At 39.0% G+C, this 13,732-nt stretch overlaps 1 protein-coding gene across 1 annotated transcript in view; it reads right to left on the reverse strand.

The window, feature by feature from the left end:
- Positions 1–867: 867 nt before the first annotated feature.
- The window catches only part of cacna1ha (calcium channel, voltage-dependent, T type, alpha 1H subunit a), an 80,471-nt gene continuing 67,606 nt past the window's right edge, over positions 868–13,732 (reverse strand). The window contains exons 22-35 of the mRNA XM_058377978.1: positions 13,107–13,233; positions 12,870–12,995; positions 12,541–12,630; positions 12,255–12,447; positions 10,265–10,416; positions 10,067–10,176; positions 8,867–9,000; positions 8,651–8,721; positions 8,448–8,526; positions 7,797–7,918; positions 7,356–7,661; positions 6,134–6,302; positions 5,861–6,018; positions 868–5,775 (exon numbers count right to left, since the gene is read on the reverse strand). Coding sequence (XP_058233961.1) covers positions 4,783–5,775; positions 5,861–6,018; positions 6,134–6,302; positions 7,356–7,661; positions 7,797–7,918; positions 8,448–8,526; positions 8,651–8,721; positions 8,867–9,000; positions 10,067–10,176; positions 10,265–10,416; positions 12,255–12,447; positions 12,541–12,630; positions 12,870–12,995; positions 13,107–13,233 — 2,830 coding nt within the window. The 3' untranslated portion in view covers positions 868–4,782. The remainder of the gene's footprint in view (positions 5,776–5,860; positions 6,019–6,133; positions 6,303–7,355; positions 7,662–7,796; positions 7,919–8,447; positions 8,527–8,650; positions 8,722–8,866; positions 9,001–10,066; positions 10,177–10,264; positions 10,417–12,254; positions 12,448–12,540; positions 12,631–12,869; positions 12,996–13,106; positions 13,234–13,732) is intronic.

Genomic DNA, 13,732 nt, shown 5'->3' on the forward strand with positions numbered 1-13,732 from the left:
GTGATCTTTAGATTCATAATAATCTCCAATTTTTCAATTTTCCTTCGTTCAAAACTTTGATCAGTGAAAGTTGGTCTAAAATGTATGGGACACCAGTCCATCCCAAGACAATTTTCTTCAGTGTTTTTAATTTATTAACAAAAATTAATATGCCCTTAAACTGATGCTCACAAGTGTTCTTCAGGTTTGCTCACTTGGGATAACATCTAGGACTGTCTGTCTGTTTGTCTGTTCATATGTTTGTTGTTTTCTTATGTCGTTTCTCATGTAAAGCTGCTTTGAGACAATGCTCTTTGTTAAAAGCGCTATACAAATAAAATTGAATTGAATTGAATTGATCCCTGGATGAGTAAACCAGTTAAAAAAGTTTCATTTCCTTTTATTCTAAAAGTATTAGTTTCTATCTGATTTTTAATTTTAACAGGATTTATGGGAAGTGGAATGTAATGAGGGCTTAGTGACTAGCACTGTTGCTTCACAGTAAGAAGGTCCTGGGTTTGAATCCTGGGTTTGAACAGAGTAGGGGCCTTTCTGTGTGGAGCATGTTCTCCCCATGCCTGCGTGGGTTTTCTCCGGGTACTCTAGTGTCCTCCCACAGTCCAAAAACATGTACATTAGGTTGATTGGTAATTCTAAATTGCCCATAGGAGTGAGTGTGAGTGTGTGTGGTTGTCTGTCTATATGTGTGGCCCTGGTGACCTGTCCAGGGTGTACCCCTGCCTTTCACCCAATGTGAGCTGGTATAGGCTCCAGCAGATCCCCGTGACCCTAATTAGGAATAAAGCGGGTATAGAAAATGGATAGATGGAATGTAATGATTGTTGTAGTCAGTCAGAAACAGGACACAAGTTGTTTGTTTTTTTTTTTGATAAAAATGTTTATCTTGATGACAGAGAGTACCGCTCAGATCATTGCACAATAAAAAGTTATAATACAGTGTAGAAATTGTATAGCCATTTAAATACCTCCCTTGCATTACATCTGAGCCATATCAAAGAACTCAAGACAAAATTATTGCAAACAATTTGCTTTAAGAAATAAAGAAGAAAAAAACCTCAACTTTCTTCCACGAAAGAATGAAGAGAATGCTTAGATTAATTATTTAAGGATAATAGGTTTGCTTGATTGTGAAAGCTGTAGTTTCCATATCACCAAAGTGATTCAAATAACTGAAGCATGTACACACCAAATCCTTTACTCGTTTGTTCGTTCATTTCTTTTAAAAAATCTCTTCTTCTTCTTGTTTTTTTTTCTTCATTTTTTTTTTCTTCTTCAAAAGTCATGGTGCTGGTAAAAATAAAAAATAAAAGATACCATTTTCAGAGCCATGTAAATCGACTGAACATTAATTGTCCAGTATTTAAATATGCCATTAAATGCCATTAAAATATTCTACCAGCCATGATTTTTGCTTACACCTAAGTTGCTTGAGCTATGATCACAAAGATACAGATAAAATATTGCATTAGACAATGAATAAGTTGATCTACAAAGAGGAGAAAACCCAGACGGCCAGTTGCAGTCCAGTGCAGGTAGTTATTCTACAAATTAAAGCTCAAATATCAAAAAACCTCAAAAACATTCATGTATTTTTTCCAATAACATGCAATAGTTTCACTTTCTGAATCAATTCAGGATTCAAAAAATTGAGAAAACAGTGGTCAAAAGCATCGTTAAGGATCCGTTATTTGTCTTTCATATGTTCATGAAATTGGAGAGAAATAAGTGTGGGAATGAGCAGAGTCGAATGTTTCATAATTAGACAGAATAAATTAGGTGAGTATCTCAAATACATGGTCTGGATGGGTGTTTCTCTCACAATGGGCACTTTCAAGTCCCTTCGATTTGTGCATGAATTCATCAGCCAGAAATAAATAAAATAAATCAAAATGCTTCTGCAGCTGTTATAGGAGCGTCCTTAAAGAGTTTGTACATCATTACAATCTTGTGTTAAACCTTACCTCTGATACCTGTTATCATATGAATAAATTACAATAAGTTACATTAAATATTTAACATTTGAAGATATACCAGAGGTATTGTCCAGATAGTATATCTCTACTGTATTATTACTGAAATTTCTTGCTATTATCAACACACCAAACACCAACAGCATATATTTCCTTAGAATAATACAAAATATGATATAAAAAACGGTTCAGCTTTATGAAAGTAGTATGATAAAGGTTTCTAGGTTTCGGTATCAGCTCTGGGGACAAATATCATATTACCTGCTCAATTAATATCATAGTTCATTATCTAGAATTTCAAATCCAATATTTATGTATATTAATTGATCAATTAGATATTTATAATATCGAATAATAAGTGTTGTATATAAAGCTAATTTATTTGTATAATTTGCTTTTGTTAATTTCAAACAAGATCACTTGTGTGGTGACTGTTAGTTATTTCCAATCTGTCAGTAGATCAGTATATCAGAACATCACTCAGCATATCAGTATACCAGAATACCAGTCAGTATATCAGTCAGTATATCAGTCAGTATATCAGTCAGTATATCAGTCAGTATATCAGTCAGTATATTAGTCAGTATATTAGTCAATACATCAGTCAGTATATCAGTCAGTATATCAGTCAGTATATTAGTCAATACATCAGTCAGTATATCAGTCAGTATATTAGTCAGTATATTAGTCAATACATCAGTCAGTATATCAGTCAGTATATCAGTCAGTATATTAGTCAGTATATTAGTCAGTACATCAGTCAGTATATCAGTCAGTATATCAGTCAGTATATTAGTCAATACATCGGTCAGTATATCGATCAGTATATTAGACAGTATATCAGTCAGTTTATCAGTATATAAGTCAATATATCATTCAGTACATCAGTATATTAGTCAGTGTATTAGTCAATTAATCAGTCAGTATATCAGTATAATAGTCAGTATATTAGTGAATACATTGGTCAATATATCAGTATATTAGTCAGTACATCAGTCAGTATATCAGTCATTATTTCAACACATCAGTTAGTATATAAGTCAATACATCAGTATATAAACATATCAGTCAGTATATCATTCAGAATTTGGACTCATATTTTTTTTAGAGATGGTGCAAATCCAACACCCATCCAAATCAGGCTGATGCCATCGAACAATCGGATATTCGAACCTGTAGCGAGGATTGGAATTGGATTTGGAAAACAATTAAAAGAAAATTACTGAAAATGTTTACATGTCAATTGTTTTTAGGGTTGATTTATATATAGTCTTTGCATTTTATTATATTGACGGTGTAAAGTGGTTTTATGTGAAAGAGTTTAACTGTGAATTGAAAGAAGGAAAAAAAAACCCACTTTAAAGCACAGCAGATTTAAAAGAAAGCAGTATCGCATGGGGATTGGCTGATCATCCAGGTTTCAGAATCATTATCATAAAGGAAAAAGTGCCATCACGCCGTCTCTAATTAATTTTGTTCTACACCAAAAAAGCTCTTGAATAACACTGATATCCCACATGGCAGTTGTAGGAGGTTTCTTGAGCATGAAAGTAAGCTCCTGTCTCCTACTGAAGGTGAAATTGAAAGTGAAGGTGAAACCAGGGACCTCACCGACTCTGTATCAGCTATTCCAGACCAGAACTTTTTAAATAACTCTATATTTATAGGTAAAAGTGCCCATAGCTGTAGAATCACCCATATTCAGCTTTTATCATATAAAGGTCTCTTTACTGAATACAAATCTAGAGGAACCATATCAAAGCTGAAAGATAAACCAGATCATGTTTATGCTAAAATCAACCCTGTCAGAAAACACTCTGGCTTTTTCCATAAGACAAATGTTTGAGGATAATGAGGAAAAAACAAAAAAGAGAACGCTTGCCTAGTTATTTATAATATCTTTCACATGCACACTGCCTGTGCCACAGCTAAGGGTCACAAAATGCCATTATTAAATTACATGAATGAATATGTGAGTGAGTTCGTACTTAAGACATTGAGATGAATTTGATTATGGTAGAAGGTGGTGTCGGTGAGATGCTCGTTACTATGTTTTACGTGTAAAATGCGAGCAACCTAACAGGGTAAACTTACATAAACATTTACAGTGTATTGCACTCAGGCTACAGATCATTTGATGTTTGGTTGTCGCTAGATCTACTTCAATATGTCATACCCCGCTTCCCAATAGAAAAATAAAAATCATCTCAGTATCAGTAGGTCTAAATAGACTATAATTGTTCGCACTGCTATTCGATTTAAAAAAATTTACATTCACAAGAGGACAACAAAAGACATTTCAACTTGAATTTCAAATTGATATGTGCAAAAACATTATAGATCTCTATAAAAATATGTGCATATGAATAGATCTATTTTCTTCACCAATACAATATTTCTTCAATGTACAACATATGATTTAATAAAGTTCAGATCATTTACAGTTCTTGTATGTTTTCTTTAAATCCATTTTTTTTTTAATCATGTGTATTCTTTTACAGAAACAGCAATATTAATGACAAGATGGAGAAAGGAATAAAAAAAGAAAAAGAAAAACCCATCACACATCCTGAACTCGAATCAATGTGATTGAGCAGTGGGAAAAAGATAAGAACCAGAGTTCCATATGGAAACCTGAAATTGCATATCCCATCGTGCCCGGACACACTCGTATCAAAGTTGCCATTCCTGGCTGGCTTACATAATATTATACATCTCAGAAAAACTTTGGCTATTGAATTAAGTGGTTGTTGCTCCACTACCGAAATAACTTCCACGCTGCTGTCTGAAACCATCAACATCTCCATCTCTATCATTGAGCAGTCCTGTTTACTGTGCTGAAATCTGTGGACTCCTCCAGTGCACTGTCGAAGCGAGGGGGCTGTGCGGATGGGTTGCTTTCACGCAGGATGCAGGATCCGGAGTCTGACTTGTGAAAGGGGAACCGTGGGAGAGAGAGATATTCGCCACAGTGTGAGAGCTGCCTCTCCACTTTGATGAGAGGCTGACTAGAGAGTTGGTGCTCCAGGAAGTCTAGAGAGTCACGCTGTAGGGCCAGTTCATACGATGGCGTCCTTCGCCGCAGTAGCGTGCTCTCGGACAGTTTTTTCATGGACGCGAGGGATGGCGGGAGCTCCATTTCTAGCGGGGGGTCAACAGAGATACAAGGAGGACTCATCTTCTTCTTTCTGGGGATGTGCAATGATTGTCCACGAATGGGCAGATGCCTCTTTTCACAAACTTCCTGCTCGAATGCATTGTTGTCCACTGAAGAGCAAATCTCAATGGAGTGCCGTCGATGGTCCTCAGAACAGGAGGGCTTGTCCAAAAATCCCCTGGTGTCCACGCTGAAGAACTTAAAGTCCTTGTCTTTAGTGCTGTAGCCGGTAAGATTGGTGGCACTGGTACAGTTCTTCACAGGCAACGGCCAAGGTGTGATGTAGGGGGACAGAGAGTGGCACCGGCCCTCTGCTGGGACTCCTGCCCACAGCCTGGCGGAGCTGTTGATATGGTGCACCTCCTCATCGGCTGGGTCGGCCGAGTCCAACATGGAGTCGCTGGGGCTGCTGCTGGCCCGGCTGGACGGTCGTGAGTAGATAATTCTCCGGTGGTGAGAGTGTTGCAGGGTGCAGACGTTGGACATGTGGCAATAAGAGGGTAGGAAATGAGACACCAGGGGGCTACTGGGGGAGGAGATCCGCGGCACTGGGATAGTCACGCTGGCTCTTGTACTCCTAATATGTTTGTCTGGGTTGCCTTTGGAGTCACACATTTGCACATCAATTGAGTCATTCTTGATAACTTCCTGAAATAAGAAAGCACGGTGTAAGGAAAGTGGGGAAAGTGTCATAATTTGGAAGACGGAGATATTTAGCGATATTTAACTGTACCTGTCTACGTAGAGGCCTGCCTACAACATGCAGGGGAGATGACATTGGAGTGGGGATCCTAGGCATGCAAATACTAATATGGGGCTGAGGATGAACACCAGGAACCTGGAGCAAGGAATGACCTTCACAAGGCTGTGAGTGGATCGAGGTCACTGAGCCTATATGGAAAGTTAGTCCATCGTTTAGTCTCCAGATTTTTGGTTACATTTTTTAGAAACAGACAAAAACAAAACAAGGTTAATAAACCAGAAATCAGTGAAAAATAGTAAATACCTAATTCAAGGTATGCTTGAGCTGGCTCCACTTCCTGCAGAGGGTACGGTGCGCTGGCTGGCCTCACCGGCCGAAACATGTAACTGTCATTAGGCAAAGAATGCATCCGGGACACTGACATCTTTCTTGGAGATAGAAAATTCTCCTGAGTTCTCTGCATTCGCTCATCCTGTATATGAGATACATAATCCTCTGTAATCTTCCTGTTACATACACTTAACTTCCCCTTTATCCAATACAGAAAATCCGAGCAAGCCATTAAAGCAAGGTCATTCCGTGGTTCACTGGTAAATTACAGCCTTATTTTACAGCATGTTTAATGTTGGTGTCTGTTCATATATTACACAGAAAACCCATTTCATTAATGCTATGATGCTCTATAACAACTCACTTCACAAATGTGGACACTTTTCTATCTTTAAGGTCAACATAGTGAAACCCACAAAGACAGCACTGTTTTTTTTTTTTATTTATCGTAACAAACAGGTTATGCAAGGCTTTAGTCCTATTAGGACAGGATTAGGTTCTCTGGGTGAGGTTTGTACACAAAATACTTGCATATAACCTTGCATATTACAAGCTGTATTATTACAGGCTTGACATATAGAGCAGTATATACTGTAGGAGTTTCAATATAATATTATATTATTATCTCAGATGCAATTTTCGTGTAAACCCATTTGTCCCAAATTTTGTTGTTCAATCTAAATATCATGTCATGATATTTTCATTTTAATGTAAGTGATATTATTTGATTACTGAATATAAAAATCAATAAAAAAAAATCAATATTCCAACAAAATCAGTAATATCAATAATATTTAGTCCAATCACCCTGGACTTTGCAAAGCATCATGTCATCAGTGTCTGGTAGAAACTGCAGCAGGAAATAATCCAAGTCCACTATAAAGACTCACTCCCTGAAACCCTTCTAAGCTTTTTCTTCATGCAATAGCAAAATCAGCACTGAATTCCTTAAAGGTCTGATTAGTTCTGCACTCATCCATCAACCCATCCACAAACATACTTTCTAAGATGGCAAGAGATCACATTCGTTTGAAGAGTTAGTTAGCACTAAATAATTAAAAGTCTCTTCATGATCACTGGGCAACTGCTGCCAAGCATAACTTTATGATGAATTTTTATTTGACACAAGCCTCTAGTGGTCTCCATGCCAGTGGTATGCTTATTTAAGCAGATGTTGTGAGGTCAGGTCATGTACCTGTCCAGGTGAATGTGCCCTTGGCCCCATATATGTGCCCCTGCCCTCTGGACCACTAGAGCTCATTGCTGAGACGTTACTCAGACGCCGAGCCATTTCCATCTCCATCTCAATCTCCGCGTCCATCTCGGCGTCGTCTTTGGCCTCCTTATTGCTCTCCTCCAGGTGTTTCATCAGCACAGCCACAACCACATTCACCAGCACAAACTGGGCCATCAGCACAAAGGTGACAAAGTATATAGGGGATACCAAGGGCAGGTAGCTCAGGCATTGTTTATCTTCTGGTGTACACTCCCTTAAAGTGTCCTGCACAACACAGAATATTATTGATGCCACTTAAAATATACAATCAGGGAAATACAATGCCGTTTGTGAGGATTCTATCGTGACAGTTTTTTTCAAATAAATAATGTAGTTTCATGCTCAGCATTTATAAAGTACCTTCATTATACCATTCCAATTGTCACCAGTTGAAACTCTGAAGAGGGTTAGGAAGGCCATTCCAAAGTTCTCAAATGTGGCATGTCGACTGAGTCCTTCACATGGGTTATGGTCAGTGCATTCTACAAATAAATGGAAATAAAACATGAAACATATGAAAATGCAAAGTGGAAGAATTAACTGAATATAAAGCAAAATAAGCATCTGTCCAGTAGACTTCAATTATTATTAAGCATAATTTAATAATCATTAAGTCAAATGACCGTATTCTTCCTTTGAATAGAGAAGCATCACACAGTTCTTTCTATAGGCCCAAAATCATCCTCTCATTAAAAAAATAAGCTGCTGCGCTTAAAAGGGCCTGCAGTTCTCTGTAGAATAACAGAGCTAATTTGCCCTCCCATCCCCATCCAGTTCACCCCTAGCCTCCTCCCCCCAACTCCCCTGACACCCCACCCTACCCCACCCCAACTGTAAAGTACAATAATTTAGCAAGAGCTCTAGATTTTCTCTAAAAGTTGCCCTTAGGATCAATTCCATCCATCTTTGACCCAAAAATCAAAAATGGCAGGCGGTGATGAGCGCTGACACTGATGCTGGAACAGGGAGACTAACTAAAGCGTGAGTGCAGTCAAGAAATGCAGCACTGACCCAATTTCCCAAAAAGCTCTACGCCGAGTGCAGCATAAATGAAGAAGAGAAGCATAAACAGCAAGCCCAGATTTCCAACCTAAAAAAGAATAAACGCAGTATTACATAATCATTTATTAAATAATTACACACTCAAACAGCTCTATACAGTGTTCCATAATCACTAGTCATATATGATGGTAGAAGAAGAAAAAGAAGTGAACCTGTGGTAGAGCCTGCATCACAGTGTCCAGCAATGCTCTCATGCCTGTAGCCAGCTTCAAAAGCTTCAGCACTGTGGATATATGTGCAAAATATGAATCACTCAGCACTCCTCCTATGATATATAACCCTGCTCATAATGCTGTGAATAAGAGTTCCTAAAGTGTCAGAGGATTTATGCTAACTTGAGCTAAGAGGCATGTACTACCACAGAATACCTCGAGCGATTCTCAAAACCCTCATGATACGGATGATAGTGGGGTTGATCGGAAGAGCAGCGTTCATCTTGATCTCCTCCAACGTGATGCCCATGATGGAGAGAAGCACAATGGCCAGGTCTAGCTGGTTCCACCTGTCATGGAAGAGCACAGGGTTCACAGCTTCAATGTCACATTGCTTGCACTGAACATAAGACTATAAGCTACTACAATAAACACTGACAGGACATCAGCTCTTTCTGAACATAATTCCACTTTATAAAAGCTTACAATGGCTACATTAATCTTGGAGATTAAATTGTAAACTAGAATAATCCTGATTTATCTTAATTCACGGGGCTTGGGGTCTTAATCAGATACACTGGATTCTGTGTTATTTTTCAATTAGTATGGGCAGCAGGTCATTTCACATTGCAATATAGTCGGCTTATAGAACAACAGGAGCAAGCAAGATTTTCTTTTGTCTAAATAAGTGTAGACCAGTTTAACGCAGATATGAGAATGTGCTTTGCCAGTTGTGTAATCTAACAAACCAAACTTCTTGAGAGTCACTGAGCAAATAAACAGTCTAGAACCACCTGCTTCACAAAAAGAGGCAATTTGACCGCCATGATACGTGACCAGCCACAGAACCTATTGTTACTAATCTCCACTGTTTGCTGTTAAAGGGCCGTATAGAGACAAGGCAAGGAAAATTATTTTTATTATTATTAAATAATATTATCACATTTGAGGTAGTGTTGCATTTATTAACCCTGGACTCCTCATATAACAATCTAAAAGCACATCTTAATATTCCTTTATCTGTCTAAGCTGCAGCAGAGAAGGATGTTAGCTTAAATGCTCCTAATCATGGAATTTTATCTCATTAATATTTACAGTAGTTGTAAATAATACAGTTGCCTACAGCTAAGGCACCAGTCTCGGTTTATCCCTGCCTTGTTGCGCCTTTTCCCCACCCTGCAGTGAAATACTGATCATCTATTCCCCTGCCTGTCAGACTTAAGTATGCACAAATTGTTTGTGAGGTCGTGCGTTTAGTATTTCCGAGCCGCTTGCTTGCTCCCTAGTTTACTTCTCTCCCTATTGTTGCGTTGTGTTCTCATATGTATTTGCACTGGTACTGTTGCTGAAATCAAATCCTTACATGGAGTTGTTGAATTAAATCTGTAGTAGGTTGTAGCAGGTTTTCGGCTGTACCTGTCTTTGAAGAATCTTCGGAAGCCAAACGCGACGAGTTTGAGGAGGGCTTCTAAAATGAAGAAGACTGTGAAGACGTAGTTGCAGTACTTCAACGCTTCCTCTAGATACTGCAGGGGAAAAAGTTCTAGTATGTAAAATTGTTTTTGGATATTTGCAAATTTTTTGCACCTTAAAGTGAACCGAGATCTGACTCACCATGGGCTGGTTGTAGTGCTCTATGGACATGGTGACCACGTTGATGCAGATGATGAAGGTGATAAAGAGGTCCAGGTAGTGGTTAGTGCACAGTGTGTGGATGTAGAGCCGAGCTGGTGAGTAATCTGCGTAGTAGGGCCTCTGCTGTGCTTCTGTTTCATACAAACACACACGCACATATGCAGAACAGCATATTCAGCATAATGCCGGATACATGCAGAATAACTAATTCAATAAGGCACAGGCAGGAAGTGTTGAGCACGAAAGGAACAGTGCAGCAGAGTAGGACGTGGATATAATGCTGACGCTAATACACTGTGGAATGGAGTCTGAAACGGTAAAGTTCATATCCTCTGCTGAACTCGGCTCCCGCTCGTGCATCATGCCTTTGTGAGCATGCTGTATTTGGGAACATGCTTTTGTAAACATGACAGTCAATGGCTATGTGTGTGTAAACATATCCATATGAATGATTGTGATTGTTACGTGGTGAGTACAATATTTAGTACTGTTGAATGATTCTTGATTTATTAACAGTGTTAGGTTTCATTATTAAATTTCATTTTTCAATTTCAGCTTGAATCCATCTTTCTGAGTCTGCCATACAATGCATGTTTACTGTTTATCAACTTTATCAACCAAATGACAAGAGAGAAGCCAGGATCTACTGTACACTCTATATGTAATGATGCACATGCAGATACAAGCTAACAGTTAATCGTCAAATCCAAACAGATCTGCACCAAATGCACTTGCTGTGTTAAAGGTCTGCCAAGCCAAATCAATTTTTCTGTCATTTGACACAAACTAAGATGACAGGCCAAATGATAAATCAGCAGTAGGACATGGAACATCTCACCAAGCAGCTCATGCCCAACTTCTTGTACATCCTAAAATGTGTTGCCGTGTCAGATGAAGCTGACAGCTGCTCATAAATCACTCGTCCTTTCAGGGACAGTTCCATCTCTCTCTCTCTCTCTCTCTCTCTCTCTCTTTTTTTTCTCTGCCAGAGATGCGACAGCATTCCTGAGGCTACTGAGTATTGAAATGTCAGCATCAGAGACAAGAGGTTTCATCCTCAAAGTTTGTCCTAAACTGCTTTGAAAACAATGGCTTTGACATGCAGGTGCATCAGAGGGACACTGTGATTAGATTAATTCTGAACTTCTGTACTAACGCTGATGTATGGACTTTACAAGTCACAGACACAATACTATTAATCCTCTGACTGTAGAGTAATAGCCCGTGGGAAGAGTGTAACAAAAAAAATGAAATAAAAACAGTCTGGCTTTATGCTAGACATCATTACTTAGGTAGCTTTACCTTGGCCGGCATGGTTGCTTTTGCATAAAATAATGCAGTAAGCACATTTCCCTTATTGACTGCATCATATAAAACCATAGCCAATGCTTTTAGTGTCTTTAATTCTTTCATGAGAGGTCTGGATAATGCTGCCCATACTTCCTTTACACACAGTGATTCAAAGACTGAGCGCTGGAGACGTTTATGGAGCCGGGGGGAATTTTCATTATCATCCCCTATCTCTCCGGCAGTGCAGTGTGGCTTAGTGAAACTTCACCCAGGCCTGAGTCTGAATTAGGAAATCTAAGATAAATATTATTGCTCCTAGCTATCAGTCCAGAGGAGACCCGGACATTCACTGTTATCAAAGAAAAGAATCAACTGGCCACACGTTGCATTCACAGTTTTAGGCTCTAACTGACCCTGTGTGTCACAAAAATTGCCCTTGAAGACCTGTCATGCTGTATTCAATGGTAAGGGAACATGCAACTGCAAACATGCTGCAGGCCATCACAATCCAAGGCCATCAACACAAATCTAACAGGGTTTCATCTTTTTATGTAATTATTCACTTCTTTTTTTTTTTTTTTGCTCTCTCTTTCTCAAGGTCTCTTTTTCTCTCTCAGGCTCTGGAGGCAGGCAGTGCTCAGAAAAATAGACTACCGACCAGACCCACAATTCTCCTTACTCCTGCGCCTTTTCTCCAGCAACCGCTGCCTCTTCTCCTCACGCAGGCGCGCCTCCTCTTCTTCCTGGTCCTGCCGACACTTGTGGAAGTTTTCCACCACCACACCCACGAACATGTTCAGCACGAAGAAGCTCACAATCAGCAGGAAGGAGATGAAGTAAAGCAGCATCCAGGGGTTGTGGTTCCGTACCGGCTTTCAGTGATAAGGAGGAGAAATATTGTTTGGAAATTATGTTCAAAAACATAGGATTTTATTGTTTATCAGTATGACCCTTCAGAAACAAACCTGTTGGTCCACACCTACAGCATCCAGGCCATCATACATAATATTCACCCAGCCGTCCTTACAGGACAGCACGAACAGCGACATGAGAGCCTGAGAAATAGAGAACCAAGACCACTGAAATTACAGACAACTCATGGATTCCGGGAAGTGTAATTGACTTGCAATTTTGGCTTCAATCATTAGATGCATTAGCTCATTAGGCAACTAGTTGTCCATTATAACACTCCTTGATGATTTCTCAGGGCTATTAAAGCAAAGCCGGTTGTAAAGAAGTTCTAATGTATACGTTGAACTGCACAAGAGCATTACTTATATTTCCAAACACTTACCTGCCCCAAATTATCGAAATTGTACTTTCTCCGAATCCATTTGTAGTTGGCTTGCAGGCAATCTGATTTATTTGTGATGTTTCTTGTGTCCAAGCCTTCACAGTGGTAAAATTTGCCTTTGAAGAGCTAAACATCCCAATAAACTTGTTATTTTAGTCGTTTTAATGAACCACATTACTAAAGAACTTCATGCATTTACATTTACAGAGATATTTCACTATGACTATAAGCCTTGACCTGCACTCCGAGAATGCCAAAGACAACGAAGAATGCGCAGCAGATCAGCACTATGTTCCCGATGGGCCTCAGTGACGTTATCAATGTTTCAACCACCAGCTTCAGTCCAGGAGCGCGACTGATCACTCTGCAGAGACAAAAACAAGCACCGTCTTTAGGTGGACACTCTCAGCATCTACACAGTGCAGGTTTTCTAAATGATGCTTATGACCGAGCTAGAATGTATTCTAATTGAAATATATTCCTGGATCATTAGGAATAGCTGACATATCGAGCAAACCGCAGTACATCTATAATTAATACCGAAAAGACAAAAGGGTAAGCATTTTCTCAGAGGCCAAAAAATAGAATATGAGCTTTTTTTTTGTGTCCTTGTGTCTCTGAGTTTTGTTGTGTCCTTTTTCAGCAGTGAATTTCTTTGCACTGTCACACTCCACAGTGATGGTTAATGGCTCATAGGAAAGTAGACACTCAGGGCTTTAGGGGTTTCATAAAAATTCTTTTTTTTAAAATAGTTTTTACCTATTCTACTCGGGGCAATATATTCATAGAATTGTTCCAAAAAAACAAAAATGTTTTTCTTTTACACAAATGTTCTCCAGCAGTGCAATGTGGCTTAGTAAAAC

Source organism: Hemibagrus wyckioides, linkage group LG24 (assembly GCF_019097595.1).
Source record: "Hemibagrus wyckioides isolate EC202008001 linkage group LG24, SWU_Hwy_1.0, whole genome shotgun sequence".
NCBI classification, from domain to species: Eukaryota; Metazoa; Chordata; class Actinopteri; order Siluriformes; family Bagridae; genus Hemibagrus; species Hemibagrus wyckioides.